The sequence below is a fragment of the Oryza glaberrima genome, chromosome 4 (assembly GCF_000147395.1).
Source record: "Oryza glaberrima chromosome 4, OglaRS2, whole genome shotgun sequence".
NCBI lineage: Eukaryota > Viridiplantae > Streptophyta > Magnoliopsida > Poales > Poaceae > Oryza > Oryza glaberrima.
Window position 1 is genome coordinate 17046534 of NC_068329.1, and position 27630 is coordinate 17074163.

The window sequence follows — 27630 nt, forward strand, 5'->3', positions numbered from 1 at the left end:
AGGGCCTAGGGGGTTTTTGGGTGTTTTTTTCTACCATACCTTGGAGTCCTCTGACGTAAAATTAGAGGTACATGGGTCGCTGATAGGTGGGGCTCATTTTCATTGGGTCCACATGTCAGTGATGACATGCATTCTCCTTTTTTAAAAAAAATTTCTTACTAGTTTTGTTTGTGTTTCGTTTTGCATGCAAAAGACTAGGTGGATATGCGTTTGCCAAGGAAATGAGTTTTAGAAAGAGCATTTTTTTTCCTGTTTTTACGTCATCACATGACTACATCGGTAGACAGTGGGGGATCCAGAACATTGATTCGCTGGTGTCATAACGTGTCTATAGGTGTCATAGTATGCTAATCATACCTAGATCATGGTGTTATAATACATGGATAAGCAGTTTTACTATAAGTTTTGCCGAAAGTCATCGGTGCTACCGGACATCGGCACTTGTACTGTAGATCTACCCCTGTCGGTAGAAAATATTAGATAAGATATTTACTTTGGGATATTTTATATAGTAGTAAACAATATGATGAGCTAGTAGTATATGTACAATGTACTAATATGTAGCTATGTTAGTTGTGGTCTTGTGGATATGTCAAAAGACTACGTGTAAATAGGCTGGTGGTTGTATCGACAATAGAAACAACACCGAACAGTAGCAATATTGACATTATTATGGATAGAAATAATACATCTGATACCAAGTGTATTCTGGGAGAAACGTGGGATTTTTTTTACTACTTATCCAAATTAAAATGCCCTTGCATGTAGTAGTAACTGCAAGCATCATCTCCCATATGCAGAAAAAAAAATATGCATCTTCGTAGAGAGAAATAACAATAAGAAATACATGTATGAGGTAATGATCTTGAGCTAGTTGCATAAAGTTACATATAGCAAAACTAGTTGACGCGAAATTTTCTCACCTATAGTTTTAATCGTCGGCCAATATCTTTTGCCGTATGAATGAAAAACAAACCCTTACCATCATGAGAGGGTAACATGCAGGGGAGGAGGGTAAATATGGTCATCATTTATATCTCTAAACCTCAAATATAGGAAACCCTAATGATATTAGTGTAAGAAAGGAAAGAGATAATTGGAGAGGAGTGAAGGAAACAAACAAATATAAATTTTGGGTGTTAATGAGGAAATCATTAATATCGTGAGATATTTTTGAGCTGATTGCATAAAACTGGGTGTACCAACTATTTTGATAATGAAGGAGACACGTTACCAGTGGTAAACTGGTCGCCGGTTGAATTTTAGCACAACACAAAGCCTCCATCTGTTGGGACTATTTAATCACGCTAGTATTAATTATTACAAATCTTTTGTTTTTTACCAATTTAGTCACCAGTGTGTATATGTAGATATATATAGCTTTTTTTAAAGATAATGAAATAGAATATCCGAACAGATATAGTTAGGGGTGGATATCAATCTGCTGTGTGTTTTTCAAAGTTTTTTTTTTGAACTGAATAATTGTAAATATATTTTTTGGGACTAATACTATAGGTAGATGAATAAAGACAAGACGGTTTAAAGAAAAATCAACTTTCATTCAAATATATAGAACTGGCAGGTTTCCCCGCAATTTTATATGGAGCCAAATTTTAAAAGTTGATGATTTTATTGAACGAAAAAAAAAACTAGCATACAGTAAGATAAATTTAGGACCAAGCCAAACAAGCTAGTTTTTTTTTTCCATGTACTGTTTCTTCCATTTTCTTAAGGCTGTCGCACCTATCTGATTCATCCTATTCAAATCAATCTGATTTCACAATTTCCCAGGATAACTACAAAAGTCCCATTTCTTTTCAACATTTCCTTGGACCTTATCCCAGAAGATGACACATCAATTTAAATGCGGTAATTAACTTGAAACAGAAGGCGAATAAAGCCGTTTTGAAACTTCGAAAGCCAGAGCTTAATTATATTTTTTTTTCTCTCGATCACCCAAATTACTTCGGCGATAACATAAAAAATGAGGAACAAAGAATCTGCCACCTTTCTTCAATTTGGGCAGTTTATTAATCCGGCAAAACATGGGCTTTCTCTCAGGTGACTTGCCTTGTTTCTGATGTGACGTAATGTTAGTTTAATTAGTGGAGAAATATATATAATTATGGCACAAAGTCGCAAGCAACCAACCCACTGCTACCGGATTCTGCAACAACGACGTCAGCCAAGCAGTCATGATGTACGAGTAGCACATTACCCATGACTTTTGCGATTATTTCTCAGCCGTTCATGCAGAGAGAGAGAGCGCGCTTAAGAGTAGGTACAATAGCAGGCTATAAGCCAGCTGCAAATATATTTTAAGAAGATAAATCAGGAGAGAGAAGAGCAGCGGACTACAGATTTGTAACCAGCTGTAGCACGGACTCCAAGACGCAGTGTGTCTATGATAGGTGGGACTAGGTATTAATAGTGTAGTATGTAACTATTGTATGAATAAACTATTACATTAGTAGATGAATTGCAGCTAGTAGTTGGCTATACCATTTAACTTGCTCTAATTTAAAGTCGAGTGATAACAGCGCAACATAATGTGTAGTATGAGTGTCAGTACTGTGATGACGTGCTACAGTGATTCTTAATGGCTTCAAGGTAAGGAATGTGAATGGTGATTCCAAGTTACACATTATATATATACACTGTACAAATGAGTGTATAGTACTCCCTCCGTTCTATTTTAAGCCTATTTTAAGCGTAGCTGTAAGTTTGTTTTTGTGTCCAACTTTAATCATTTCTCTTATTTGAAATTTTGTATGATTAGCATTTTTATTAATCATCCCTCTTATTTAAAATTTTGTATGATTAGCATTTTTATTGTTATTAGGTGATAAAACATGAATAGTACTTTATACGTGAGAGCGTGACTTATGCTTTTTAATTTGGTAAAAAAAAATCAAATAGGACAGACAATTAAAATTGGACACGGAAACTCATCGTTGCGTTTAAAATTGGACGGAGGGAGTAGTATCTTTAGATAGCCGGAGCGATTTGTAATAGTTCACAATGTAGTTTGTGCAAATATATTTCTTTAAATAAAATCCTATTTTGAGAATGTTTCAAAGAATTATTGATTGATAGCCAAAAGAATGAAGTGAGTTCAGTGCATCAGAACATCATTGCTGTTTTTTAATCACTCATTACGGACAATGGGGACAGAATGCTTGATTTATTACTGCGATTAATTTGACTTGTAGAAAACTACAAGGCCCAGCTGATTGGCATCTTCTGTTTAAGAAAGTGCTTGACATGGTCCAAGAACAAATGTATTTGAGTACTGTAACTGAATACTACTGATTAATACTACTAGTAAGTGACAAGTATTAATCAGTACTCCATCAATTTTAAAATACAGGATCGATCTATTCGGTAAAATCAGATGCGACTGCAAAGTAGCCAATACCTATAATGCCAAACTCACAATTCCTATGGCAGGCAATAGCGGCTGCGGCAGCTAGGGCAACCGAACAAGCACATAAACACTTTTGACATCTAAATTTTGTACCAAAACACAAACTGAATCCTGCTAGTGCATCTATCTCATCAACCGCTCCTCATCCAAGTATGTCCTGAAATTAGCATATATTGTAATGATTCTGAGTTCTGCCTGTGAAGTTTCACTAAATAAATGTAGTTTTAATCCATAAGAATTTGTAACTAAAAGAGTATAGTTTTAAAGTGATCCACTATACTCTTTAATACTATCTATCTTTTCTTTCTTCTCATTTTTAGTCACTAAACCTTCATTCTCCTTGTTTTCTCTCCATATTAATATAATAAACGGTATAATAGCCTTTTTAATCTCTTTTTAAATATGACTAGCTAAAGCTACATTTATTTAGGAACAAAACCATACTTATTTAGAGACAAAGAGAGTATTGTACTGCTCACTATGCTTAGTACCAGTACAAGATATGGTTTTGGATTAACAGAATCGAGGCTGGCACGGTGATTCTAAGGGAACGAGAGAAACGTCTACAAGAAACGAAGAGAGGTTGGCGATAAAACCTATACTACTACTTACTACTCGTGCCGCAGCGATACGATCTTTGGGGATTGACCATAATTTGAACGAGAGGAATTGAAATACAAAGGGCTTATAAATTTGGTTTACGTCTTTTGGAAATGTTTTTTTTTTTTTTGGACAGGGCTTCCAACCAAACCAACTCTAGAATTGCAGAATCCGGTTTCTCGAGGGGAAACTGTAGCGAGAAAAGCAGCAGGAGCGAAGGCGGTTGAGGGCTTGACGAGGCCCATTTTTACCTGCACTAAGGCCTTCCTCCCCCGCCCCACGTTTTTCCATGGGCCGTCGAAATTCCCAACCTGTTCAGCACTCGTCATCGCCAGCGAAAACGGGCGCGGCCGCGCGGGGGGAGGAAAGAAACGCTTGTAGTACTCCATTTTCAACGGCGCGCGTGCGCGGCGTGCGTGCGGGCGGACGACGTACGAGAGGAGTGGAAGAAGTGGACACGCGGGCGGAGGCAACGAGACCAGAAGAAGATTCTTCCCGGCCGGCCCCCGGCGCCCGCACGCACGCAGCTCAATTATTGTTGCGACTTGCGGACGATGACGGCGTCGGCGCCCGTGCGCTGACCGGGTTAGTTGGTTGGGTTGGCTCGGCTCAACAATCCCATCGTCCCAGCGCGGCGTGTACTAGCGTGCAACGGGCCCGTTTTTTTTTTTTTTTTTTGGCTCCTCCGGTGCGGCCGCGCGCGCCTCGGATCGGATGCCGCGGATCGAAGAAACTGACTGGCAACGGAACGCAACGCAACGCTACTGGTTTGCACCGGTTGGAACGAACAGCAGGGATATGTCGCGGTCGCTGTCTATGACCGGCGACGTGATTCGATGATCGATCGCGGAGGCTTTCGCTCCAGTTTTGGTTGGTCTGCCGAAATAATTGGCTACACCTATATGGTATTTTCGGTCAGACAAAAATTAGGGTCACTTTGGATTGCTGCCAATTTTTGCCCTACAAAATTTGGTATTAATTTAGGAAAAAAAATATGATATCAGACCGAACATTCCTATGTATGCTATTACTATTAAAGTTGAAAAAAAATTGATATTGCAAAATTCGGCTCCAATTCAAATAAGCCTTTACATACTCCTGCACGATATTATCTCAAATCTTATGAGAGACAAATATAATTAAGGGCATCACTATAACAAATGTCATATATTTGGCTTCTAATCCCAAATAAATGTCCTAATAGGCTTCTAATCCCAAAATAAAGTCAACTTTTCAGGAAAAAAAACATTTATTTGTGTTAAATCTAGCACAAAGAAACATTAAGACAAAATAGACTCAGACATAGTTAGATCGAAATGTCCTATTTCTTTATGTTAGATCGAAATGTCCTATTTCTTTATGTTAGATCGAAATGTTGCACTGCGTATTTTAATGGTGTTTTCACATTTTCATATTCAATTCTTAAGGATCTATTTGATGTTTCATGTGTGAGAAAAATGTTTCAATCTTTGATTCCGTTGTGTTTCATACTTAGGTCGTGTTATAAATGCTCTGGCTAAATCTATTGATGGTGGGAGAGGCCAAATTATAGCTCTGGAATCTCACTTAATTGAATCTCCTATTCCGGGTATAGGGCGTTATGTATATTAACCACTTCAAACGGGGCTTATTGCTATCGATTTGATTGATCCCTATATGATGCGGTTAGTGAGAGTTAATTATTGAGGACAAACAAATCGGCAAAACGACAATAGCTACATGTACTAATGTGTGTTTTTGTAGCTATCGATTAAATAGCATCCTTCATAGCTCAAGTAGTAATTAACTACTTTCCATGAAGAGGAGGCCATGAAATACATGAAAATTTTTTACGAGCAGTGAAACAACACCTGATTTTTAGGAAAAAATAATTCGGATGCCTTATTTGTAGTTGTCTTGCCATTCTTCTCACTTTTTCGCTAGTGGAGAGCGCGACGCGCCGACTCCCAATAGCACAAGTGGGATGCGAAGGGAACGACGTGTGGGAGAGGGACATAGCCGATTTTGTTCTTTTTTCTGTTTGATAGTTTAGTGTGGACCTATTTTTTATTACTAGAAATTAAATTTTAGATATCTCTTGGAGAGATAAATCTATTCATACTTTAAAAATCTTATTAGAAATCATTAAAAAAAAATTTAGGATGGAATTTTGGCATCTATTAGTGATGCTCCAAGTGTACCTCAGCATAGAACATATGCATATAGGGAGGGCTTCATATTATATTGGGGTGTTTTTTTAGTAAATATATTTTAGAGATAAAACGGACTTTCTGCAGGCAGTTTCAAATACAAGAACTTTGTACAGAGCATCTCGGAGGAGGTGAGTGCAGTTAACAAAGGCTAATGGTTACAAGATTAAAAAAAAGCATGCTTATGATACGGTATTTTACAGCTTGTCGATATCAGTTTGTATAGAATCTTTGACAAAACACAGTCTCTTTTTACTGAAATAGATCCATCCATCGATCCAATATCGATCCCTAGCTAGTTCCCTACTAACCGATCCTGAGAACCCAGTGTCTCCTCGTTCCAGGACCGTCCAATAATATAATCTCGTCCAACAAATCTAAAAAACTTCCTGAAAACTACACCACCTGAGAGCTACAGTACTACTGCCAGTTGCAAGAGATGATATTTAGCTTGGGCACCATTTTTCTTTCTCGGAGAGCGATTTGGTGGTGTACGTATATGCATCGTCGTCAATATGGCGATTCTCTCTCGTACATGCATGGTTCATGGCACTATGGCAGCATGGCACTGTAGGTGCTTTAATTAATTTGGGATTTGGATATATACACCTCGATCGTATAAATAATACTCCTACTAGTGATCACTACTAGTAATTTGCATGCATATAGCTTGGATAGGAACAGTGCCGGCACCGGCCGGCTGTTTTGCTTGCGTGCGCACGAGAAGTCGCCGCGGTGTGTGTCCGGCTGGCGAGAGACACGTACTTAGTACTAAATTGTTCTCTACTACTAATACTACTACCTACTCCATCCGTTAAAAAAAAAACAAATCTAGAATTATATGTGATATATTCTAATACAATGAATCTGAACAGAGATATGTCCAGATTCACAATACTATAATGTGTCACATCCAGTACTAGTTGAACTTTTATGGGACGAAAGGAGTACTTACGGCTCCCTCCGTCCCTAAATATTTAATGGAGTTGATTTTTTTAAACATATTTGACCGTTCGTCTTATTAAAATCTTTTGTAAAATATGTAAAACTATATGAATACATAAAAGTTATATATTTAACAATAAATCAACTGATAGGAAAAGAATTAATAATTGCTTAAATTTTTTGAATAAGACGAACGGTTAAACATATTTAAAAAAATTAATGACATCAAATATTTAAAGACGGGGGAGTACTACGTTAATTATTTGTCTAGCTCGTTAATTTCTAAAGTAAGCACCTAAATCCTGATAGTGCGTCTAACAGCTTCAAATAGAAGTTCCTCCCCTCCCAAAAAAAAATAAATCTTCCAATACAACTATACAAGTTAACCTAGCGTGTTAAGGCCAACCCAACCCTCCATATCATCTAGTGTTTATAGCATTTAATACATTTGTCACATAAACAAAAATCTGATGTGCCAAGAGAGTTAATGAGGTGAGAGGTAAAAAGATGAAACTATTTCTCATAAAGAAACCATTTCTACACAAGAGCAAAAAATAAAAATAAGGAAATAAGTGGATAAAAGGAGAAAGAAATGAGTTGATTGAATGATAATTTAATTTGAAGACACCTAATTAGATATATAGTTTCTATACCTAGTGTTTGTATGACATAGCAAATATAGAAACTATTTGATAGTTTCTTAGTTGGGGCCGGATTGTCAAGATCGATCAACAGGTAGGTTTTTAAAATTAAGATAATGGATAACTGACCGAGAGATCAATGAATAGGGGAAGATGGCTAATCCTACACTATAATGGAAAATGGATATAATAATTAATATTGTAAATCGTTCTAGACACACCCTAGTCAGATCAAACTTTGTACTTGGACATCCAAGATCTACAATAAGATCTGTTTAGATTGGTGCCAAAACGAATCTTATCAAAATTTGGTAATGCCAACATTTAGGTAAATTGGCAACATTGTCAATATTTTGATAGGATTGACTTGATATTTGGTAACAAACTAAACGTCCTTTTACTTTGTAAATTTGTCTCGTAGAAAATATCTTTTAACTGTGAGATTCAGATCTCTTAATACCACTTATCTTTTTCTTCTCGTTTTAGTAATCCAATCATTAGTACTCTCTTTTCCTCCTCCTTATTTTCTCTCTACATTAATAGAGGGCATCTTTTGGTCCATTGCTTAAGATGTCTCTAACAATTAAAACACCAATTTTTTTAAGGGAGGGAATACTAATTAAATACTTTATCCGGCTTTTCATTTGTAATCTCGTTAATTTCTGAATACATATTTAATCATTCATTTTATTTAAAAGTTTTTTTAAATATAAAAAAATAAGTCATGATTAAAACACTTTTCATAAAAACAAATCATAACAAAAATTAATAATAATTACACATATTTTTTGATACTTTCTTCTTTCCAAAATATATAAGGCACGACCAACTTTTTTCCATGTCTTATAATATAAAATGTGTATGCATGAATGCATTAACAAACACCTCATTCTCCTTCAAATTTGCTTTGTTTTAAATCCTCTACTATTAAACCCCAATCATATTACTTGCATATATAGAGTTGATACAACCGAGAAGGTGATTAAATTTCTTTTTCTTGATCTTTCTGTTAATTGTAGTTGTGTGACAGATGAAGTAAGAAAAACAGTCAAATGCTTCCATCATGGTAATGTAAATGCAGCCCAAAATAGGCAGGATGCATGTCATGGCTGTGTCTACCTCTGAGCAGTACACATCGATCGTGATCTCTGTTCTAAAGTAGACGTAGCCATGGTTATCCATAGGCCAGAAGCGGGTATATTTATGTACATGCAAAAGTCCAAATTAATGACCGTGGACATATAAGTCCAATAATTGTTAGACATGAATATTAGAGGTCAGGATACTCATCTGACCATAGAACACTTCACATTTTGGGCACGCCTTAATTAGGCCGAAATGCAAAAGGTTTGAGCATCAACATTGTTTTAAATATTTGGATTGGGAATAAAATAAATCTCCTCTTGAATTTAACTACCATAAAAAACAATTTTGTTGGGTTCACCAATATATTATAATACAAGTAGTGGTAAAGCTAATTGTGTTATGGAGATCATGTTGATCGACATATAAAATAATGTCCTTCTGATGAAAGATAAAATTAAAATTTGTTGGCTTCCATAAAGTAATTAACCATAAGGTCTCTCACTATTTTTTACTGGATGACTACTGGATTATTAAGCATATTATTTTTTAATTATCTAGTTGATTATAAGGATAAATAATAGCTCAAAATAGTGGTTTAAGTAATATAGTAGAAATTTTTAAAATACATATTTTTAAAAATATGAAGCAAATAATCTGTTTTAATAATAATAAGCTGAAAAGAACCAACATCACAACTAGAGTATATAAATGGTACGACCCGACTAAAAAACATTCTCCATCTCCTATAAAAATCAAACCTAGTATAATTGAGATGTGACATCCTAGTATAAAGAATTTACTCCCAATGTTCTAAAAAAAACATAATCTAGAATTGGATGTGACATAACCTAATATAATGAATCTGAGTATCTAGATTCATCATACTAAATTATATCACATCTAAACCTACATTGAAATTTTTTTTTGTACGGAGTAAGCAATTAAATTTGTAATATTAGAATGTGTCACATTCTATATTAAGTTTGGGATGATGCAGGGAGTAGCTATACGTTTTTTATTTTTTTTGAAACAATGGAGTATGCTATACGTGATTAATGACCAGTTGCACAACTAGCCAATTTGCCGTTCGTCCATTGGACGTACTTTAGCCGTACGATGCATTATTGTTCCGTCTCCAACTAAAGTCTTCCAACATGGAGATCCCATTTATTAGTAATTGACTTGATGGATATGATTTTGCAGCCTGCCAATCCAACCAATTACAGTAATTAACTCAATAATGGATATTTCTTTACATGTTCTGCCGACCAAGTGGGTTTTTGATATGTACATATATATGAACACGCATGGATGGATGACATCAATCGACGATCATAGGGTAGTAGTATAAGTGAACTGTCATCATTTTGTCAATTTCGGATAGAGATTCTTGAATAGTATTCAGTAATTCAGGTTCTTTTATTTTCTGTTGGTATCTTTTTGTTTGTGTTTTCTTTATATTATATCAGTGTGTGTTGTGTTTGTTTATGTGTGGACTTTGTAATAATTGGTAGTAGCTTATTAAGCAAAGGCCACAATGCTATTCCATTACTTGTCATCTTTTTCCATCCTCTTAAGTTTTTGGATTAAATTGATCGATGAATGCAACTCAACGTAGCATTAAAGCTAAAGTATCGAATTCAAATTACGGCGGGCACATAATTAAATTAAAAATTATAACCAACTTCTATTTCACAATTTAGAGTTAAGTAGGCCTTGTATGAGAGAAAACTATTATCTTAAATTTCTGGGTTAAACTAATCTAGTGGCGGACGTAGCTTTAAAATACAGATGGAGCGAATAACAGAGATGTTCACACGATAAGAGCAATCAAACATAACACATATCGTATTAATAGTTTTATTTGCATAACTGCCTGAATCTATTGGGTGTTCACACCTTGTTATACCTAATTTTGATGACCCATAACTACTATAAAAGGGTAAGAGGGTCTTGAGGGTGTGGGGCGACACGAGTCGTAGCTGAGTCGGTCGACCCACCCTGTCTAATGGGTAGATCCACCCCTGAACTAATCGGTACAGACGAAGACAAGTCGAAATGAAAAGGAGTTAAAACAAAAGGAGATCAATTGCATGCTAAGCTGGTCAGAGCTAGCTAGCAACGTGAGCTTAACCGCGGTATGAGGTCGCTATAGCGACTGTGATTTGATGCTGCTCTAAAGAGACGTGAACGCTACTTGTACAGCTGTAACACTGTTCTAGTCTGCTCTTTCCTCTCAGAAGCTTACACCAATTATTGCAGTAAACAATCGAAAAAAAAAACCGTATCTGTAGAAATTTTTATGCGCATCCATCGATCTAAGTTGAACGGTATCAGTTTTCCATTGGTGCACAGTTGCACATATGGTCAAAGCTTTCGCCGGAGCAGATGGAGACAACGGCTAAGATTGAGAGATTGGTCCCTCTCATGATTTCAGTCTTTCAGAGAAAGTAGGGGCATGCTAGTTGGCTATAGTCACCATCCCCGTACATGTATTTGCACGAGACGGTTTAATTGGTTCATTTTATGGGGAAATTGATTTTAATTTTCACCGCATATATTTTTCTTCCAGATCCAATACTGTAAAAAATTAAAAAAAAACAATGTATAGTATAGCGACATATATTAGTACACAAAAATCAAGCTCAAATTCGACCCCAAGGTAAGAGAAAAAAAAGATAAATTCAGGTGTTAATAGTACCACTACTATTTGTATGCTGAATTTGTTTTTTATTTATATCCTAATGCGTGAGCTGAGCTTGGAGTTAAAATTTTGTAGAGTAGTATATATGTGTTGTCAAAATTTTCAAGAATTTTTCATAATATTTGGATGATTTTTAAATAAACGAGGGGACATTCCCTCGAGGGATCAAAATAGTTTTTCCATTTCATATAGCTACCAATTTTTTTTATCTTAGATTAATGATAATTTCTTTTTCGGCAAATTTCATTTGCATTACTTGTATTTCAACCTCTTGTAATCAAATATAGTAACATTGTACATCTTGTTTTATTCACCACATCATAAATTTCCGGGTTCGCCTCTTGGTTCCAACTTTATGCGGACATTTCATAAGGGGGAACCATGTGCAACCTTGTAGATCATCGTTTCGCGTCGCGTTCAATGGGCTTCTTTGCAACAAGAATTACAGCGAGACGCGATGTGATCACTGGAACCAACCGGCATGGAGGAAGAGCCGGGGTTCAGTGGATATGTGCATCAGTTGTGGTAGAGTTGACAAATCCATTTTATAACTCATGGTGAACAAACCATGCAACTTGGGGAAAGCTCTGCACATGGGCATAGCCTGATCATTTCTGTGGAAGCTGTTGCTCTGCATGGGCAAGGAGATTCAGAGATGAACACCCCACATGCAGAAAGACGTGTGTGATCTCCTAATACTTCCATTTACCAGTACTAATTTACCTCCTGTTGTGAATTTAATTTTACAGGTGAAAATTCTTGATCAATGTGAGCCATTTTCGCTGTTACTCCCAAGCCTGAAGGTGACTGAAACCTGACAAGAAAGATGATATTGTTGTACAGGAACTAGGCAGGCAGAGAGTATCTCAAATTCAGGTTACATGTGACCTAAAGAGCAGGAGGAGATGATGATCAGAAAGAGTGGGACAACCAGACAGACGATGGAATCTGTGGATTTACATATAATGGTAACAAAGGGAGGTTATGGTAGTTGTGTCTCATGTGCTGATGCTGCCATCAATCAGATCATATTCCCCAGCAAGCAGAATCTCTCCCTACCAACTATGGAGCTCATGACACCTGTTTACTGATGGGACTAAACTAAAGAGTAAATTCCACAAAACCTAAATTAAAACTGTAAATGCTGAGCTAGGACTTGTTCTAGAACAGAACAACAGAAAGAAACAAGCCACTTCGACAGCACACATTGAAACATTTAGCTGTATGCTTGCATGGGAGCTGTGCTGAGCAGTGAAAGCTGGACTACTGTAGCAGCAAGAAAAGGCAGAAACAAACATCAGACCATCTTGCTCTCGCAAAAGAACATCGGACCTTCTTGTCGTTACCCACTTGTTTTGTTGCTCTGAATTTTTTTTTTCAGTAGTCAGCTTTGGTATGCTAGCTAGCTAGTTTTCTGAACTTGCCTTTCGGTTTCAGAGAGCCGTGCATGAATTTTTATTGGCATAATGCAAATAAAACTTGGATGCCTCAAATGTTGATATCACTCTGAAGGGTGGAGTTTCAGTTACAATCTTGAAAATCGAAAGGAAGTTAACTTCAGATTCAACCAAAAAAGTAGACAGACAACTGCAAGTTGTGCAGCGACAAAATACAATAGCTTGACTACGTGTAGTGCTTGTGACAATAACGTTACAGACTACAGTGTTCCAAATAATCTTTTCGACTGGCTTTAATTTCGTCTTTGAAATTGGAACGACAATTATTTTCCATGGAATTAAAATTACAATCATTTCATCTGACCTTGAATTAAATAAAGGATGATAAGTATGGATATGGTTTTCTTGTCACTGTATGATAAAATAGTATCAATCATTGCGTTTACTTCTTCTGACAAGGTGCGTCGTAGTTAAGATATCAAGGTCAGAGCTAAAGTTCCAATGTCAACTCTTAGTAGCATCATTAGTGTTCTTTTCTTTGCGAGGAGTGTTTTCTTTTGTTTTTAAAACGCAAGGCAGGAGAAGTGCTGATACAAGGAGCTCAAATGACATATTACTGAGAAGAGCAAAGCAAAGCCATTCTTACTATTGCTTATAATAACATTTATGCAGAGATCCCCTAATAAAATAAAATAAAATCATGCTAAGGTATATTCTGCTCTACGAACCGAATCAAGATAACTTTAGGGTGTGTTTGGTTCGTGTTCAAGGTTGGATAGGATATAGCCGTCTATATTTTTAGGAATATAGTGATCCAATTTTTTGTTTGATTGAATTGATAAGGTCATCCAGTTTCTTATTTGGTTAGATAAATAAGGAGGGATAGAATGAAAACAATAATTAACAGTTATTAATTAATAATAGCATGTGTTAATTATTAATTCTAGCCAAAACTATACTATTAACAACAAAATAGACTAATTATATGTAATCAACATTAACTTTGACAAGATAATTATTAATTAACAATGATCGCTAATCAATTACTAATGATCAAGATTAACAAATGTGGATATCCTCATCCAGCATCTTTGTGAAATATTGCCTCTTCCAGCCGCCCCATCCACACATGCCCACAAACCAAACACATTCAAAAGTTAAATCGCCATATGTCGTTTAGAAATATCGCTCCAACCAACTACACCCTTTGGCAGGAATTGCTGAATTGATATGTTCTTTATGCACATTTGACATGTATATCATGATGAAATCAATTACTTCGCACAAACTTTCTTATGCACAAATATATATGTCATTTTCGTCTAAATGATCTCATCATATGTTTGTAAGAGTTCTGAAGTCTGTAAAATTCCCATTCCTAAGTTTAACAATATCTTACTTTCAGATCTAGGGGGAGTGGATCTAACAGCCTAGGCAAGCCTCATTCAGAAGTCAATGCTGAAATTTACCACAGATTCACGTGGATAAATTCACATCGTAAAATAACATTTGTTCGCAACACACAGCTTTATATCAACATGTATTCGCTTGAAACTGCCTGATCAGAAAAATCAATGGATGTGATGCATCGAAGGATAAATATAAGCATGGTATTGCGCAAATGGATTCTTATAAAGATCAGCTGGAAAATTTAAACCTGATGAGGGTAAATGAGACTAAAAAACATTTAGCTGACTAAACGACTCCAACACTCACCGACCTGTTGTCAACTGCTCAGGAGCAGGTTGAGACCTGAACGAATAATATATTTACAGAAGCAAGCATGAGCTGGGGAAGTTAAATTAATTAACAATTATATGTAGTATATGTCTAACCTTTCATGAAGCCAAGAGACAACAGTAAGATTTTGGATACCCTGAAGATATCGAGAGAATATACTTAATCGCTCCCAAAAGAATGATTTTATAAACAACACATCCAATTGAGATGGAAATTGACTATCGAACATGACAAACACTTCAGAAACGAGTATCTTTATTACGCGCTAGATTTAGGCCTCACATCAGAAATGAAAAAAAAACTGACATCTCACCAATCCTGTAGTACTCAGAGGCATTGTATTTGTTCTTTTTTCCTCCATGTACTAGATCAAATTTAGGCCTCGCATGTTTTTTTGGACATGAGACAATATGATCCATGATACCTTTTCCCCCAGTATTGTTTAGAATTATATTAATAGCATGCAAGAAGACAAAATTATAAGCGTAGGGTGTAAACACGTCTTTAGTTGTATACTTGTATGACAATGACTGCAGTGAAGTGGTGACTGGTAAGTACTCCCTTTTGTTTGAATTCACACTGCACCATCTGATTACCCTTTCTCACTAGACACGTGCCAAAACTAGCCAATATTTGTCCATAATATAAGCATAAAACCAATCCTAGCTTCTTTTCCTAAACCCAACATAAAAGGTTACATCATGACTCCAATCCCCGTTAATATTAATTTTACATTCGGTAGTCCCCTACCAGCATTTTCAATAGCAGAAACAATCCGAGTTGTCGATTAATAAATTCTACTGTCAGTAAAAGTTCCCTCTAAATTTCACTGCTAGTTGAATTGAAGTAGTTCTTCAAATAGACATGGTCCACTCAATGCGAAGAAATTAAAAGTTTAGGTCGATTCTTTCTATCAGTAATTAAAGATCATCGTAAAAACCATCAAATTTTACGATAGACACACCACTCCGAGAGAGAGCCTTTAGCTGTAGGCAAAATTCCACAATTTGCGTCAAAACTAATTATTCCATATGGATGACGCAATAGAAATCGAAAGTGAAACAAAAATAAGGTCTCTGGCGGGCGATGACTAGGAAGCCCTTCCAGGTCTTTTCCATCCCCTACCCCCTTGACACACAGTGGCTAGCAGCTACTACACTCTCAATAATTACAATGAACCAACACTGAATAATAACCCACGTTTTGTTTATTCGCTTCTTCAGAGAGTTGGGCTCTGCACCTGCACTGCGGTTTCTCTCTTGCTTCTCTTTTGGCCGTTTGCAAGCCTCTCTATTTAAAGAAGCCCTCCTCCTTAGCTTCTCCCTCCAGCCGGCGAGAGAGCTAGAGCCAGCCAGACAGACAGCTTCTTTTTCTTCCTCCCTGTGTTGCTGCTTCTCTGCTGCTGGCCTGCTGCCTTGTGTATCTCCTTCAGCTTCTTCTGGGTACCTGCCGGCCGGTTAAGCTAGCTGATCGCCGGCCGCCGGCTCTCGTTGAGCTTCTTGGTGCCGGCCGCGGCGTTATTGGTGTCGTCTTGCTGGTACGTAAGTGCTCACCCTTTGTAATTTGCCCTCTGTCGCAAAATGATCCATGAACTGTAGTTCTCCTGGCATTCTCTGTCGCTCCCTCTTCCTTCCTTCCTTCCTTCCTTTCTTTCTTTCTTTCTTTCTTTTGGTACATAGGCCGTGTTTAGATACAAACTTTAGATTCAAATTTTTAACCTTTTCTATCACATCAACCTGTCATACACACACAACTTTTTAGTCACATCGTATCAATTTCAACCCAAACTTCCAACTTTGGAAGGAACTAAACACAGCCATAGTGTATGGCAAATTGCATTACAATCAAAGTTATTTGTGTTGGGAGAGGGCAAATCTGCATTAATTTCTAAAATCCAAATCAAACCAAAGATTTTGCCTCCAGTCTTATACGCAAACATCCAAAGAAACATTTCATATGTACAAGCAATATAATACTTACTCCGTTTCACAATACTTGTCTTTCTAGGTTGCTTAGCACAAATTAAGATTTGAAAAATAGTACTATCAAATGATAAGTATCGTGGGATAAAATTTGAACTCCAAACAGGCAATTATTTACTACTATGTATCTAAGTAGAAATTAATGGTTCTAACGTCATGAGAAGTACTCCCTCCATTCCATAAAAAACGAATGTAGGATTATATGTGACATATTTTAGTACTACGAATCTGGACATATGTATATCTAGATTCATATTATTAGAATGTATTACATCTGGTATTAGTTTGGTTTTTTATGAGATAGAGGGAGTAGTGTCTAAGGTTGAAAGTGAAGTTACATCCAGAGAAGTTGGTTTGTGATTTCTGTATCCAGTTTAGATTATTACTAGTATTATTGTCTCATTTGGAACTGAGTGAGGTAGGGTGTACATGACCCAAGGGGATCTGGGGAGTGATGTGACTGCTATTAGACTAATCCTTTTTGTCCATAAGCAACAACTATCTCAGGGTTGGTGTATGTGACTTGAAGGTCAAATACAGAGTGAATATTATACTAGTATTAGAACAGAGTATCTCTCTGCTCCTCTATTTTTTTAAGTAGTATATCTGAGGCAGTAAATGCCCATTTGGACTTCTTGTGAAGAGTGAGTTGGTTCACGCTAATTTTGTAACTCCATTATTACAGATTACTAATAAAAATAGTTTTACTAAAACCATCAGAGCTTATGCATATACCAGTGGCAATTCAGAGTTCCCTTGAAATATGTTGTTTTGACACATACACATCACAACTAGCATAGTAATACCTACTAATTATACACTATGAGCTGGCTCTCCTGTAAGTTCTTGGCATCTTCCATATGAACCAAAATATGAGTAATAAATCACCATATTATGCCTGCAAAGGCAGCAAAGAACCAAGAATCGATAGCATTTATGCTGCCGATTTACTAGGCAGCAAAGGAGGCCAATGAAATCAATACAATCCTTTCTTGAGCATTTTAATTACTCCTCCCTTTGCTTAGCAAAAAAGGATTCCATCTTTCTTGTAAACGTAAACAAAGATGCAGGATTTTGCTTGGTTTTTCACACCATCGCCGACCTCGGAATCAAAGATGTTAAGAAATTGGAGCCATTGACCGTGCAGGCTGCAGGAAGAGCAGCAAGCTAAGCTAAGCCTCCAAGGTGCCCGGAGATGTCGTCGTCGCTGGAGGTGGAGGGCGAGGGCTCGCCGGCCGCCGTCGAGCAGACGGCGACGGCGAGCAGGCTGAAGCGGCACGACTCGCTGTTCGGCGACGCCGAGAAGGTGACCGGCGGGAAGCACCACGGGTCAGCGGTGAGCTGGGCGATCACGCTGCACCTGGCGTTCCAGAGCGTGGGCGTCATCTACGGCGACATCGGCACGTCGCCGCTGTACGTCTACTCCAGCACGTTCCCCGACGGCGTCGGCAGCAGCGGTGACCTCGTCGGCGCCCTCTCCCTCATCCTCTACACCCTTATCATCATCCCCATGCTCAAGTACGTCTTCATCGTCCTCTACGCTAACGACAATGGCGACGGTAAAATCGATCAAGAAACCCTCCTCCTCCTCCTCCTTCTTCTTCTTCTCCTTCTTCTTCTTCTTCTTCTTCTTCTTCTTCTTCCTCGTCATCGTCTCTGCATCTCTGAATGAATCTCTGAAAGAATCAAATCCATGGTGGTGGTGTTGATGCGTGTGTAGGTGGCACGTTCGCGCTCTACTCGCTCATCTCCCGGTACGCCAAGATCAGGATGATCCCGAACCAGCAGGCGGAGGACGCCATGGTGTCCAACTACAGCATCGAGGCGCCCAACTCGCAGCTGAGGAGGGCGCAGTGGGTGAAGCACAAGCTCGAGAGCAGCAGGGCCGCCAAGATGGCGCTCTTCTTCCTCACCATCCTCGGCACCTCCATGGTCATGGGCGATGGCACCTTGACCCCTGCAATCTCCGGTAAAAAAAAAAAAAACAAAAATCAAACACCAAATCAACACATTAATCGATCGAATCAGTTAATCAACATTTATCACATTATGTGTACCAACAACTTGTGTGTTCTTTCTTTGCCTGCAGTGCTCTCTGCGGTGGGTGGGATCAGGGAGAAAGCTCCAAACTTGACTCAGAGTATGTGAAACTGAAAAAAAATGTCCAAAAAAAAAAGCAAGAATTTGTCACTGAATGATTCAAAATGTCCATTTTTTCTGGTGGTGTGTTTGCAGCGCAAGTCGTGATGATCTCGGTGGCCATCCTGTTCATGCTCTTCTCCGTCCAGAGGTTCGGCACCGACAAGGTCGGCTACAGCTTCGCCCCGATCATCTCGGTGTGGTTCCTCCTCATCGCCGGCATCGGGCTGTACAACCTCGTCGTCCACGATATCACCATCCTCAAAGCCTTCAATCCATGGTACATCGTGCAGTACTTCAGGAGGAACGGCAAGAAGGGCTGGGTCTCACTCGGTGGCATCGTCCTCTGTGTCACAGGTAATTTAATTAATTATTACCTTCCATTTTCTGACAAAAATTACAAAAATGTAACTGCAGATGAATCCATTCCTAATCCTGTAGCCTGTAAATTTTTACTGATTATGACTAGCTGTAAGTAATAAAACCTTAATGGGATTCCATATGCAACAGGCACAGAGGGGATGTTTGCTGACCTGGGCCATTTCAACATCAGGGCCGTGCAGGTATGTATATATATGCTTTGTCTGAGAAGTAGTAGCCAGGGTTTGAATATCGCGAGGTTACCGCACGATTATCGTACTAACCACGTGCGGTAACATTCCCAGTTTTTTAAAACCAGCGGTTTTTCACGGTAACTGTGATACCGCTGGGTAGCGGTAACCCTCACCAAAACGCGGCAAGGGAAACCCCTTGTAGTAGCAACGTGGATGTCTGAACTCTGAAACGGCTCTGCGTTTTCCTTTTTTTTTTTTTCTGTTGCAGATCAGCTTCAACTGCATCCTGTTCCCATCGGTGGCGCTCTGCTACATCGGGCAAGCCGCGTACCTGACGAAATTCCCTGAGAATGTCAGTGACACCTTCTACAAATCCATCCCAGGTAAGTACAGAGATTGACTGAATTTTGGTAGAGTGTAGCAGCACTGACACTTGCTCTGCTCTGCTAACTCTGTCCTCTTCGTCTGCTGCTGCTGCACCGCAGGGCCGCTGTTCTGGCCGACGTTCATCGTCGCGATCCTCGCCGCCATCATCGCCAGCCAAGCCATGCTCTCCGGCGCGTTCGCCATCCTCTCCAAGGCGCTGTCTCTCGGGTGCATGCCCAGGGTTCGGGTGATCCACACCTCCAAGAAGTACGAGGGCCAGGTGTACATCCCCGAGGTGAACTTCATGATGGGTCTCGCCAGCATCATCGTCACCATCGCCTTCAGGACCACCACCAACATCGGCAACGCCTACGGTAACGTCCTTTTTCTCATCGTTAGCTTAAGCTTTTGGGTCGAACCGGTCGGTATCTGATCTGATATGGCTGTGAATGCAGGGATCTGCGTGGTGATGACGTTCATGGTGACGACGCACCTGATGACGGTGGTGATGCTGCTGATATGGAAGAAGCACCTGGTGTTCATCCTGCTGTTCTACTGCGTGTTCGGGTTCACGGAGGCGTTGTACCTGTCGTCGATCCTGTCCAAGTTCGTCCAGGGCGGGTACCTCCCGTTCTGCTTCGCCATGGTGCTGATGACGATGATGGCGACGTGGCACTACGTCCACGTGAAGCGCTACTGGTACGAGCTGGACCACATCGTCCCGACGGGGGAGATGACGTCGCTGCTGGAGAAGAACGGCGTGCGGCGGGTCCCCGGCGTGGGGCTCCTCTACACGGAGCTCGTCCAGGGCATCCCGCCGCTGTTCCCGCGCCTCGTCCGCAAGATCCCCTCCGTGCACGCCGTCTTCGTCTTCATGTCCATCAAGCACCTCCCCATCCCGCACGTCGCGCCGCCGGAGCGCTTCCTGTTCCGGCAGGTCGGCCCCCGCGAGCACCGCATGTTCCGCTGCGTCGCGCGGTACGGCTACAGCGACGCCCTCGAGCAGCCCAAGGAGTTCGCCGCCTTCCTCGTCGACGGCCTCAAGATGTTCATCCAGGAGGAGTCCGCGTTCGCCCTCGCCGACGCAGCTCCACCGGCATTGCCAGAGAACAATGCCGCCGACGACGAGCCGGCGAGGCCGAGGCGGTCGACGAGCTCGGCCGTGCACAGCGAGGAAGCGATCCAGGCGACGTCGTCGGGGAGGACGACCAGCGTCCAGCTCCAGGCGGGCGGCGAGCCGGCGGTGATGGACGTGGAGGAGGAGAAGCGGCTGATCGACAGGGAGGTGGGCCGCGGCGTGGTGTACCTGATGGGCGAGGCCAACGTGTCGGCGGGGCCCAAGTCGTCCATCCTCAAGAGGATCGCGGTGAACTACATCTACACCTTCCTGAGGAAGAACCTCACAGAAGGGCACAGGGCACTGGCGATTCCCAAAGATCAGCTGCTCAAGGTTGGGATCACATATGAAATCTAGGCATTTGATATATCTGATCTGATATCAAAGTATACATATATATATATATATGTGTGTGTGTGTGAAAAAAATGAGCCTAATATAAACCATGGGTTTTCTTGATGATGCTGATGTGGCTGAGAGGGCAAAGTGCCTTTTTGTTTGTTGAATAAGTAGTTTCAGCTCAAGTGTGGGCAGGCAGGGAGGTTTGGTTTTCTTTCGCCTCTGTACAGTGTGGTTTGTGTAAATGGCGTGTGCCAACTTGAGAGGATGCGGTAGAATTGGAAGTAGAGGGGGCTTCTCACTGGTGGTGTGTTGTCCATGCTAATCCGGGATGTCCCCTGTTTATGGGCCATCACTCATCACACACCCTCCGGTGAACTCCCATGCATGCGCTTGAAATGCGATGCAAATGGCGATGAAAAGTTATGAAGTAATATGTTATGGTTTGATGTAATCGAGCATCCCACAAGGATTGAATTGGGAAAAAAAAAATCTCGTAGGTTAGAAGAAAATAAGTGAAGGCAAACTTCAGCAGGCAGTAGATTTATCATTTTCTCTGTTCTTCTACCTTATATTTCTCTGTGTGTAGAATTAGATCTGAATGAAATTTTGCGCAATGATGAATTGATTTTGTTGTGTGCATTTGCGGTCAAACTAATTTAGAGCGTAGCTTAATTGGTTAGGTTCCTTTAATGGTAGGCAAATTGTTCTTTCAGTGGTAGGCAACGTACCCATCGACATCGAGGCCCCCATGGTGATTTTGTCAATTTCAAGATATGTCGGCTCAGTCTTCTGAATATGTTTATAAGGATAGGATGTGCCCGAATGTGCTTGTAAGGATAGGGTGTGCGTGTATTCGTTCATAGAGATGAGTGTGCACGTGTTGTGAGCGTCTGCGTTTGTATTGTGTTTCTAAAAACACTAATTTAGCGTTTTTCATGATCATTTGTGCTATTTTCTAAGACGATGTACTAATGAAGTATCCTATAAAAAAATTATATTAGGTATGCAACAGTTTACTTACTAATGAAAATATATATATTTTTTAAAGTCCAACTTAAATTCTAAACACTTCTCCAGTATCTAAAAAAACATAAATGGTTAACATTTATATCGGTACTTAATATTTAGAATGATAATCATGATTATAAATTAAACGGAACATGTTTTATAACTTCACTAGCAATATGCCCGTGGGTAGCAATGGATATTCATTCATAGGCTCAGGGACCATATAACTGGGAATGAGCTCAGAGTGTTTTTAGACAGAGGGCGGGGTGGGGAGGAGAGCAGAAGGATAACCCTCTAGTTTACTGATCCACATAATCAAGGTAAACACATAAAAAGCAAGAAAGGAAGGTAGATAGTGAAGGTACAGAAACCAAAACAGGGTCCATAAGCACACATGTGCATGAAATTCTGAAGGCACTGTTAAATCTCAACTACATCTAAGAAACCTTACTGCTGTACCCAGTGTGGCTACAAGCTTTGCAATGATGCCTGTTGAAATAGTATTTCAGAGCAATGTATTTAGTTGAACAATAACTGGAGTCTGTAATGTTACTATTTCACTGAAGAGATATATACAACAGAGTTTAACAACCAGTACAACTTTGGAAATTCCTAACTTTTTCAGCATCAGAACAGAGTATACCGATCTTCACCTTCACTGAAGATCTTGGTTGCTCTTCAGACTTCGGGACTGGAGGCACAATCGTCGTGTCACTGGCATTTGTTATAATAGAAAAAAATAAGTGAAGAATGAAGACAAGCATTTTAGTGAAATGTGCATTTATGATGGCAGGAAGGTTATATAACTGTACCACTGAATATCCCACAGCTAAGGTTGACATGGATAAAGTGATTAGGCTTCATCTCTCACAAGCCCTTCAGCCATTCCCGGAAATGCGCTTGCATTTTGTCTCGACTTGCCGCGTTCCCAACATTAACAGTGGGAATTACCTTTTGGGGTCTCAGAAACTAGCAAACAAATATAGACCTATAATTATAAGATATCCAATTAAAGATTACAAAAATGCAAGATCATATCTGGCAATTTACCATCACAAATTCTCTAAGCTCACTGAAACTTGAGTGCTCGCTATAAGGAACACCTACAAGGATAACAAATTAGTTTAATGAAACATGGAATCAGAGCAAATTACTTTATAAATTTGAAATTGCTGAAAGATAATTTTGTCTAGCACATATGATACAGAAATCACTAGGTTGCAGCTAGAATATGCATCTGAAACAACATGCCCAGTATGAGCCTAGCTTAAAGTTCAAAACTTAACAAAAGGAAGTTCTAATGTAGGACACACTTGTGGGTTTCAGCTTTGGCTGCAATCCACAAGCTCTAGTAGGGTACACAGATCATATTACAAAGACATTAATTATTATCCAAGTAGAAAAGGAAAACCTGCATACGCATGAATAATAAGATTTTGAATTCAGCAAATAAATAATTGAAGTTTGCATTGCCAGAAACTAAATCCATGGTGAGCAGAAAGAAATATTTTTACTGAAAAACTTAAGTAGCCATCAGCCTTTCATTAAGAAAGTAATAAAAGAAAAGAATTATCTGCACAATGCCACAATCTAACAAATCCTACCATAGATAGTAATTTTGCCCCTGGAGCTAGGTTTAATTAGGTCAAGCTGATTTCCGGTTGCCTCAGAGAAAGTCCAACCTGATAAACAATTGAATGGAAACTAAGAATGATGTAATCAATAATTCGGTTGCACGAAATTTATCTTCCCAAGATTATAAACCTGTTGGTCGAAAAGCCAGCACAGCTAGAAATCTTTGTTTAAGAGTCTCCAAATACTTCTGCAAGTTCTAATAGGAAACAGCTTTCTGGTAAGAGAGGTTACTAGACAAATTCCATGGGTTCATTTGAAAATCATTTCCAAACCTCATGTCGTAAAGAAGAAAGGGGCAGAACATGAAGTGATGAACTTTGACTGTCTGAACATATCGTTTTGGATAAATCCGACCAGCCAAATGAGTGAAGAATGCGCCTTCTTGATGCATCAGTGTAGATAGGAACCTTTCAAGAATAAACATAAGTGAGTTATCTGCGAATGAAAATTAGAAGGCCGACATGGCCACATTGCATAGCACAACATTAGGTGAAACATTGTTAAGAAAGAGCCTACTAGGATTTTTTTTTTCTTTTAAGAACTCGTAAGACTTCATTCCAAAAATTCGTACTGAAGTCTCAGATATGTAGTACCTGTAAAGCTTTCGAAATCGCTAGATATACATTTTCTTTCCCAATGCTATATGCTCCAACAACAATGAGTGTTTTTGGTTCCTTCTGTAGATATCTTTTAGCTGTCCTCACAGCAAAATCAATAACATCTTCCTTGGGAGGGAACCTAAAGAGTATGAGGTTTAGCAACGCAACCATTCATGAGAAAATGCTTAAACTTAAGGCTGCATACGCACTTGTATTTTGGATTACAATAAGTTGTGTCAAGGTAAAGCAAATTTATCTGGCCTCTTTGGAGAAGTGGATGCAACTGCATTGATTTTGATGCTCTAAAATCCCCAGTATGGAGATATGTCTTCCCATCACCAAGACGGAAGTGAATTAGTGCTGCACCAGGACAATGGTTGGCCTCTAACAAGGTCACTGAAACTCCCTCTATAACATACTCCTTATCAAGCTCCAACGGACAAATATACCTGCAAACATCAATCTATCAGTTTGAACACATTGTACTACCACTAACAGATCAGAGGATGGTTGTACACCCCCAAAAAAGACTTACTCGGGATTTACTGACAAGCACATCTTAACCAAGCGAGCAGTTAGGGCAGTACAGTAGATAGGACCATGGCACCATTTCTTGGTTAATCCACCATAATGATCATGGTGAAAATGGCTGAGGAAATAGGCATTGCAACCCTCAACCGCTCCATACCGAAATGCGTCCACCGTGAATGGAGTTCCTATGTTCGTCAATTTCAGTTTCAAGATAACAGAAGGCCGCGAGGAATTTAAATATAGCACTATAACAACTACATTCAGATTCTCATTTTCTTTCGTGATAATTCGGATTCTTATTCAACATGTAACAACTTCATTTGCACCAAGAAACGAATAATGATATCAAATTCACAAATGCAGGCTCCCACAAACTAGTTGCTAGAATAATCTGAATTGCTTGACAGAATTCAGGAACATTTATAGATAGACACGCCAATTAACACAACAGGATTGGGAAAGAACAGCCTTTACCGGGAATCTTCTTGTAGAAGGGGCAGGCAAGAGGCTTCCTGTCCGCCGCGGCCTCCACCACGCCTCCTCGCCGCCGCTTCCTCCCGGGCCATGAGCCAGAAGGTGCGGACGAAGCCCCAACCCCAGCACCAGCCCCGCCCGCGACCCCCGCGTCCTCCTCCTCCCGCCGCGGCCGCTTGTCGATTCCCCACGCCTGGAAGAGGCTCCTCTGGACGAGGGAGCCGCCGGGCTTGTTCTTCCCGGACTCCTCGGACGACGGCGACGGCGAGGGGGCGGCGAGCAGGGAGGACCAGTCGGTGCCGCTACGGTAGAAGTCGTCGGCGAAGCTGGTGGCGGCGGCGGCGGCAGTGGGAGAGGAGGGAAGGGGGAAGCCGTTGTCGTCCAGCCCGTCCGGGACGGGCATGGGCGGGGGCGAGCTGGGTTCGCCGTCGCCGGCGATGTCGGTGCCCATCGGAGGGTTCGAAATGGGCGGCGGCGGGAGGATGCAGAAGAGAACCGTAGGACACATTAGCTCAGGTGTGAACACGGCACGTCGATCGCCAGCCGTCCGATCGGCCTGGCCTGACGGATCGGACGGCTCGTTGTTTCCACTCCCTCACCTTTTTCCCCCTTCCTCTTCTCCGTCTTCCTCCCGCCACCGTGCTCCCGGCTCCCGCTCCGTAAGGGCTGGACATGCCCTTGGTTTGGTTGATTCGTGACGATTTTTTTGTATTTTCTAAACCTTTTTAATTTTTAGTTTTAAAAATAAATCTTCTCAAAACTACACATTTTGACCACGCTAAGCTAACCAGCATGATAAAATAATGCTGCCACGCCGGTCTAACTGGCATGATAACATTATTTAGTTACGCTGGTCCGGCTGACGTTGTAGGATAAAACTGTTATACTCACTATGAGTAGTGTGTCAGTGTTATGCGTGATTGTGGTCAAAAGGCTCAGATTCTGCAAAACAAGTTAAAGAAAATAGAAAAGTTTGTAACCCACGAGGAAAGAAAATATTACTACAGAAAATCACTCTTATAATCTCTCCATTTTATATTATAAGTAACTTTGATATATTTTTCTAGTCAAACTTTTCAAATTTTGATCACGTTTAAAGAAAAAAAATATAGTAACATTTTACAATAAAATAAATATATTATCAAAATATATTTGTCAGGGTTATGTATACCACATACCTAATAGTAGTTGACTAAATCTCGGCAGGACCCACCACATACCATGTCTTATACGGAAACAACCTTCGGATATAGGAGGAGTTCCGCATAAGGAAAGACAAGTAGAGTTCTACATGGAAACGACAAGGACTACTCGGATTGTGTCCATATTGGTTTCCCTAGTTCTACTTGGACAAGGGGACACCTATGGGTATAAATACAAGGCCCATAGGAGGAGAGGGGACACAGCCAATATACACGGAACAATAGATCAACATACAAGCCTACATACGCCAAGACAAGACGCTGGATATCGACTTCAGGGATAAGCACGGCTAGTCCCTTACGGTGTTTCCGGATACTGTCAGGAGAGACGAAAGCGCTATCTCTGATCTCGCCGGATACGAACTCGAGGAGGAAGACTGCCCTGTTGTCGACTACGAGTCAGAACTTCAGACCGCTGAGTCGACAACAGTTAGATAGGCTATTCCAAATATTGTACTGGTGTGATTATGATGAATAAGAGAAACGACCGGCTCCGGCCAACAGGATGTAGGGCTATTACCTGACAATTCAGGGGTCCGAACCTGTATAAAAATCCTCGTCCCTATCTTTTTTACTTCAATCTCGCATATATCCTAGTACCAACGATCCCCATACTAGCTATGCAAATACCAGAATCACGACATCAAACGTCGACAATATTCAATGCTAGATTTAATAAAACTGTTTGATATTTTAGATATTGCTATTTTTTAAAAAAAATGATTTAACATACCAAAGTTTAGTTGGTAAAAAAATCAAAGCAACTTATACTGTCGAAAAAACGAAGCGAGTAATGTCCAAGAGAGATACAGGACAAACACGGCGGCGCTGTTTAACAACGGCCTCAGCTGCGGCGCGTGCTTCGAGGTGCGGTGCGATGCCGCCGGCGTTAGCCACTCATGCCTGCTCCGCCTTCGGATCATCCGAGGCTATGGCTTCCTCGTCGGAGTGG

General features: G+C 40.1%; 2 protein-coding genes across 4 annotated transcripts; one reads left to right on the top strand and one right to left on the bottom strand.

Annotated features, from left to right (window-relative positions):
• The first annotated feature begins 16041 nt into the window (after positions 1-16041).
• LOC127771418 (potassium transporter 1) lies at positions 16042-21854 on the top strand. Of its 2 annotated transcripts, none has more exons than XM_052297331.1 (9): positions 16042-16270; positions 17859-18270; positions 18432-18680; positions 18801-18851; positions 18947-19207; positions 19361-19413; positions 19673-19787; positions 19890-20144; positions 20226-21854. In XM_052297331.1, exons 2-9 carry the CDS (start codon positions 17907-17909, stop codon positions 21242-21244), a joined length of 2367 nt encoding a protein of 788 aa, XP_052153291.1. In that variant the 5' UTR covers positions 16042-16270; positions 17859-17906; the 3' UTR covers positions 21245-21854. The 2 variants fall into 2 exon arrangements, with proteins under 2 accessions (XP_052153291.1, XP_052153290.1); XM_052297330.1 differs by having other exon boundaries at positions 16042-16266.
• Positions 21855-22478: 624 nt separating this feature from the next.
• LOC127769852 (DNA cross-link repair protein SNM1) lies at positions 22479-26097 on the bottom strand. Of its 2 annotated transcripts, none has more exons than XM_052295512.1 (10): positions 25477-26097; positions 25007-25187; positions 24681-24920; positions 24466-24610; positions 24145-24279; positions 24002-24059; positions 23842-23919; positions 23288-23340; positions 23050-23206; positions 22479-22951 (listed from the first exon to the last, which is right to left on the bottom strand). In XM_052295512.1, exons 1-9 carry the CDS (start codon positions 25982-25984, stop codon positions 23105-23107), a joined length of 1500 nt encoding a protein of 499 aa, XP_052151472.1. In that variant the 5' UTR covers positions 25985-26097; the 3' UTR covers positions 22479-22951; positions 23050-23104. The 2 variants fall into 2 exon arrangements, with proteins under 2 accessions (XP_052151472.1, XP_052151471.1); XM_052295511.1 differs by having other exon boundaries at positions 22480-22951; positions 24002-24068.
• Positions 26098-27630: the final 1533 nt, after the last annotated feature.

What these genes read in the sequence shown, in the direction of transcription:
- LOC127771418 (XM_052297331.1), top strand. Translation starts at nt 17,907, where the DNA reads ATGTCGTCGTCGCTGGAGGTGGAGGGCGAGGGCTCGCCGGCCGCCGTC. An exon ending in CGCTAACGACAATGGCGACG is followed by an intron (nt 18,271 to 18,431) that starts GTAAAATCGATC and finishes ATGCGTGTGTAG; the next exon opens with GTGGCACGTTCGCGCTCTAC. An exon ending in CAACATCGGCAACGCCTACG is followed by an intron (nt 20,145 to 20,225) that starts GTAACGTCCTTT and finishes CTGTGAATGCAG; the next exon opens with GGATCTGCGTGGTGATGACG.
- LOC127769852 (XM_052295511.1), bottom strand. Translation starts at nt 25,984, where the DNA reads ATGTGTCCTACGGTTCTCTTCTGCATCCTCCCGCCGCCGCCCATTTCG. An exon ending in TATTGTAATCCAAAATACAA is followed by an intron (nt 24,611 to 24,680) that starts GTGCGTATGCAG and finishes CATACTCTTTAG; the next exon opens with GTTCCCTCCCAAGGAAGATG. An exon ending in AGCTTAGAGAATTTGTGATG is followed by an intron (nt 23,207 to 23,287) that starts GTAAATTGCCAG and finishes TTTGTTTGCTAG; the next exon opens with TTTCTGAGACCCCAAAAGGT.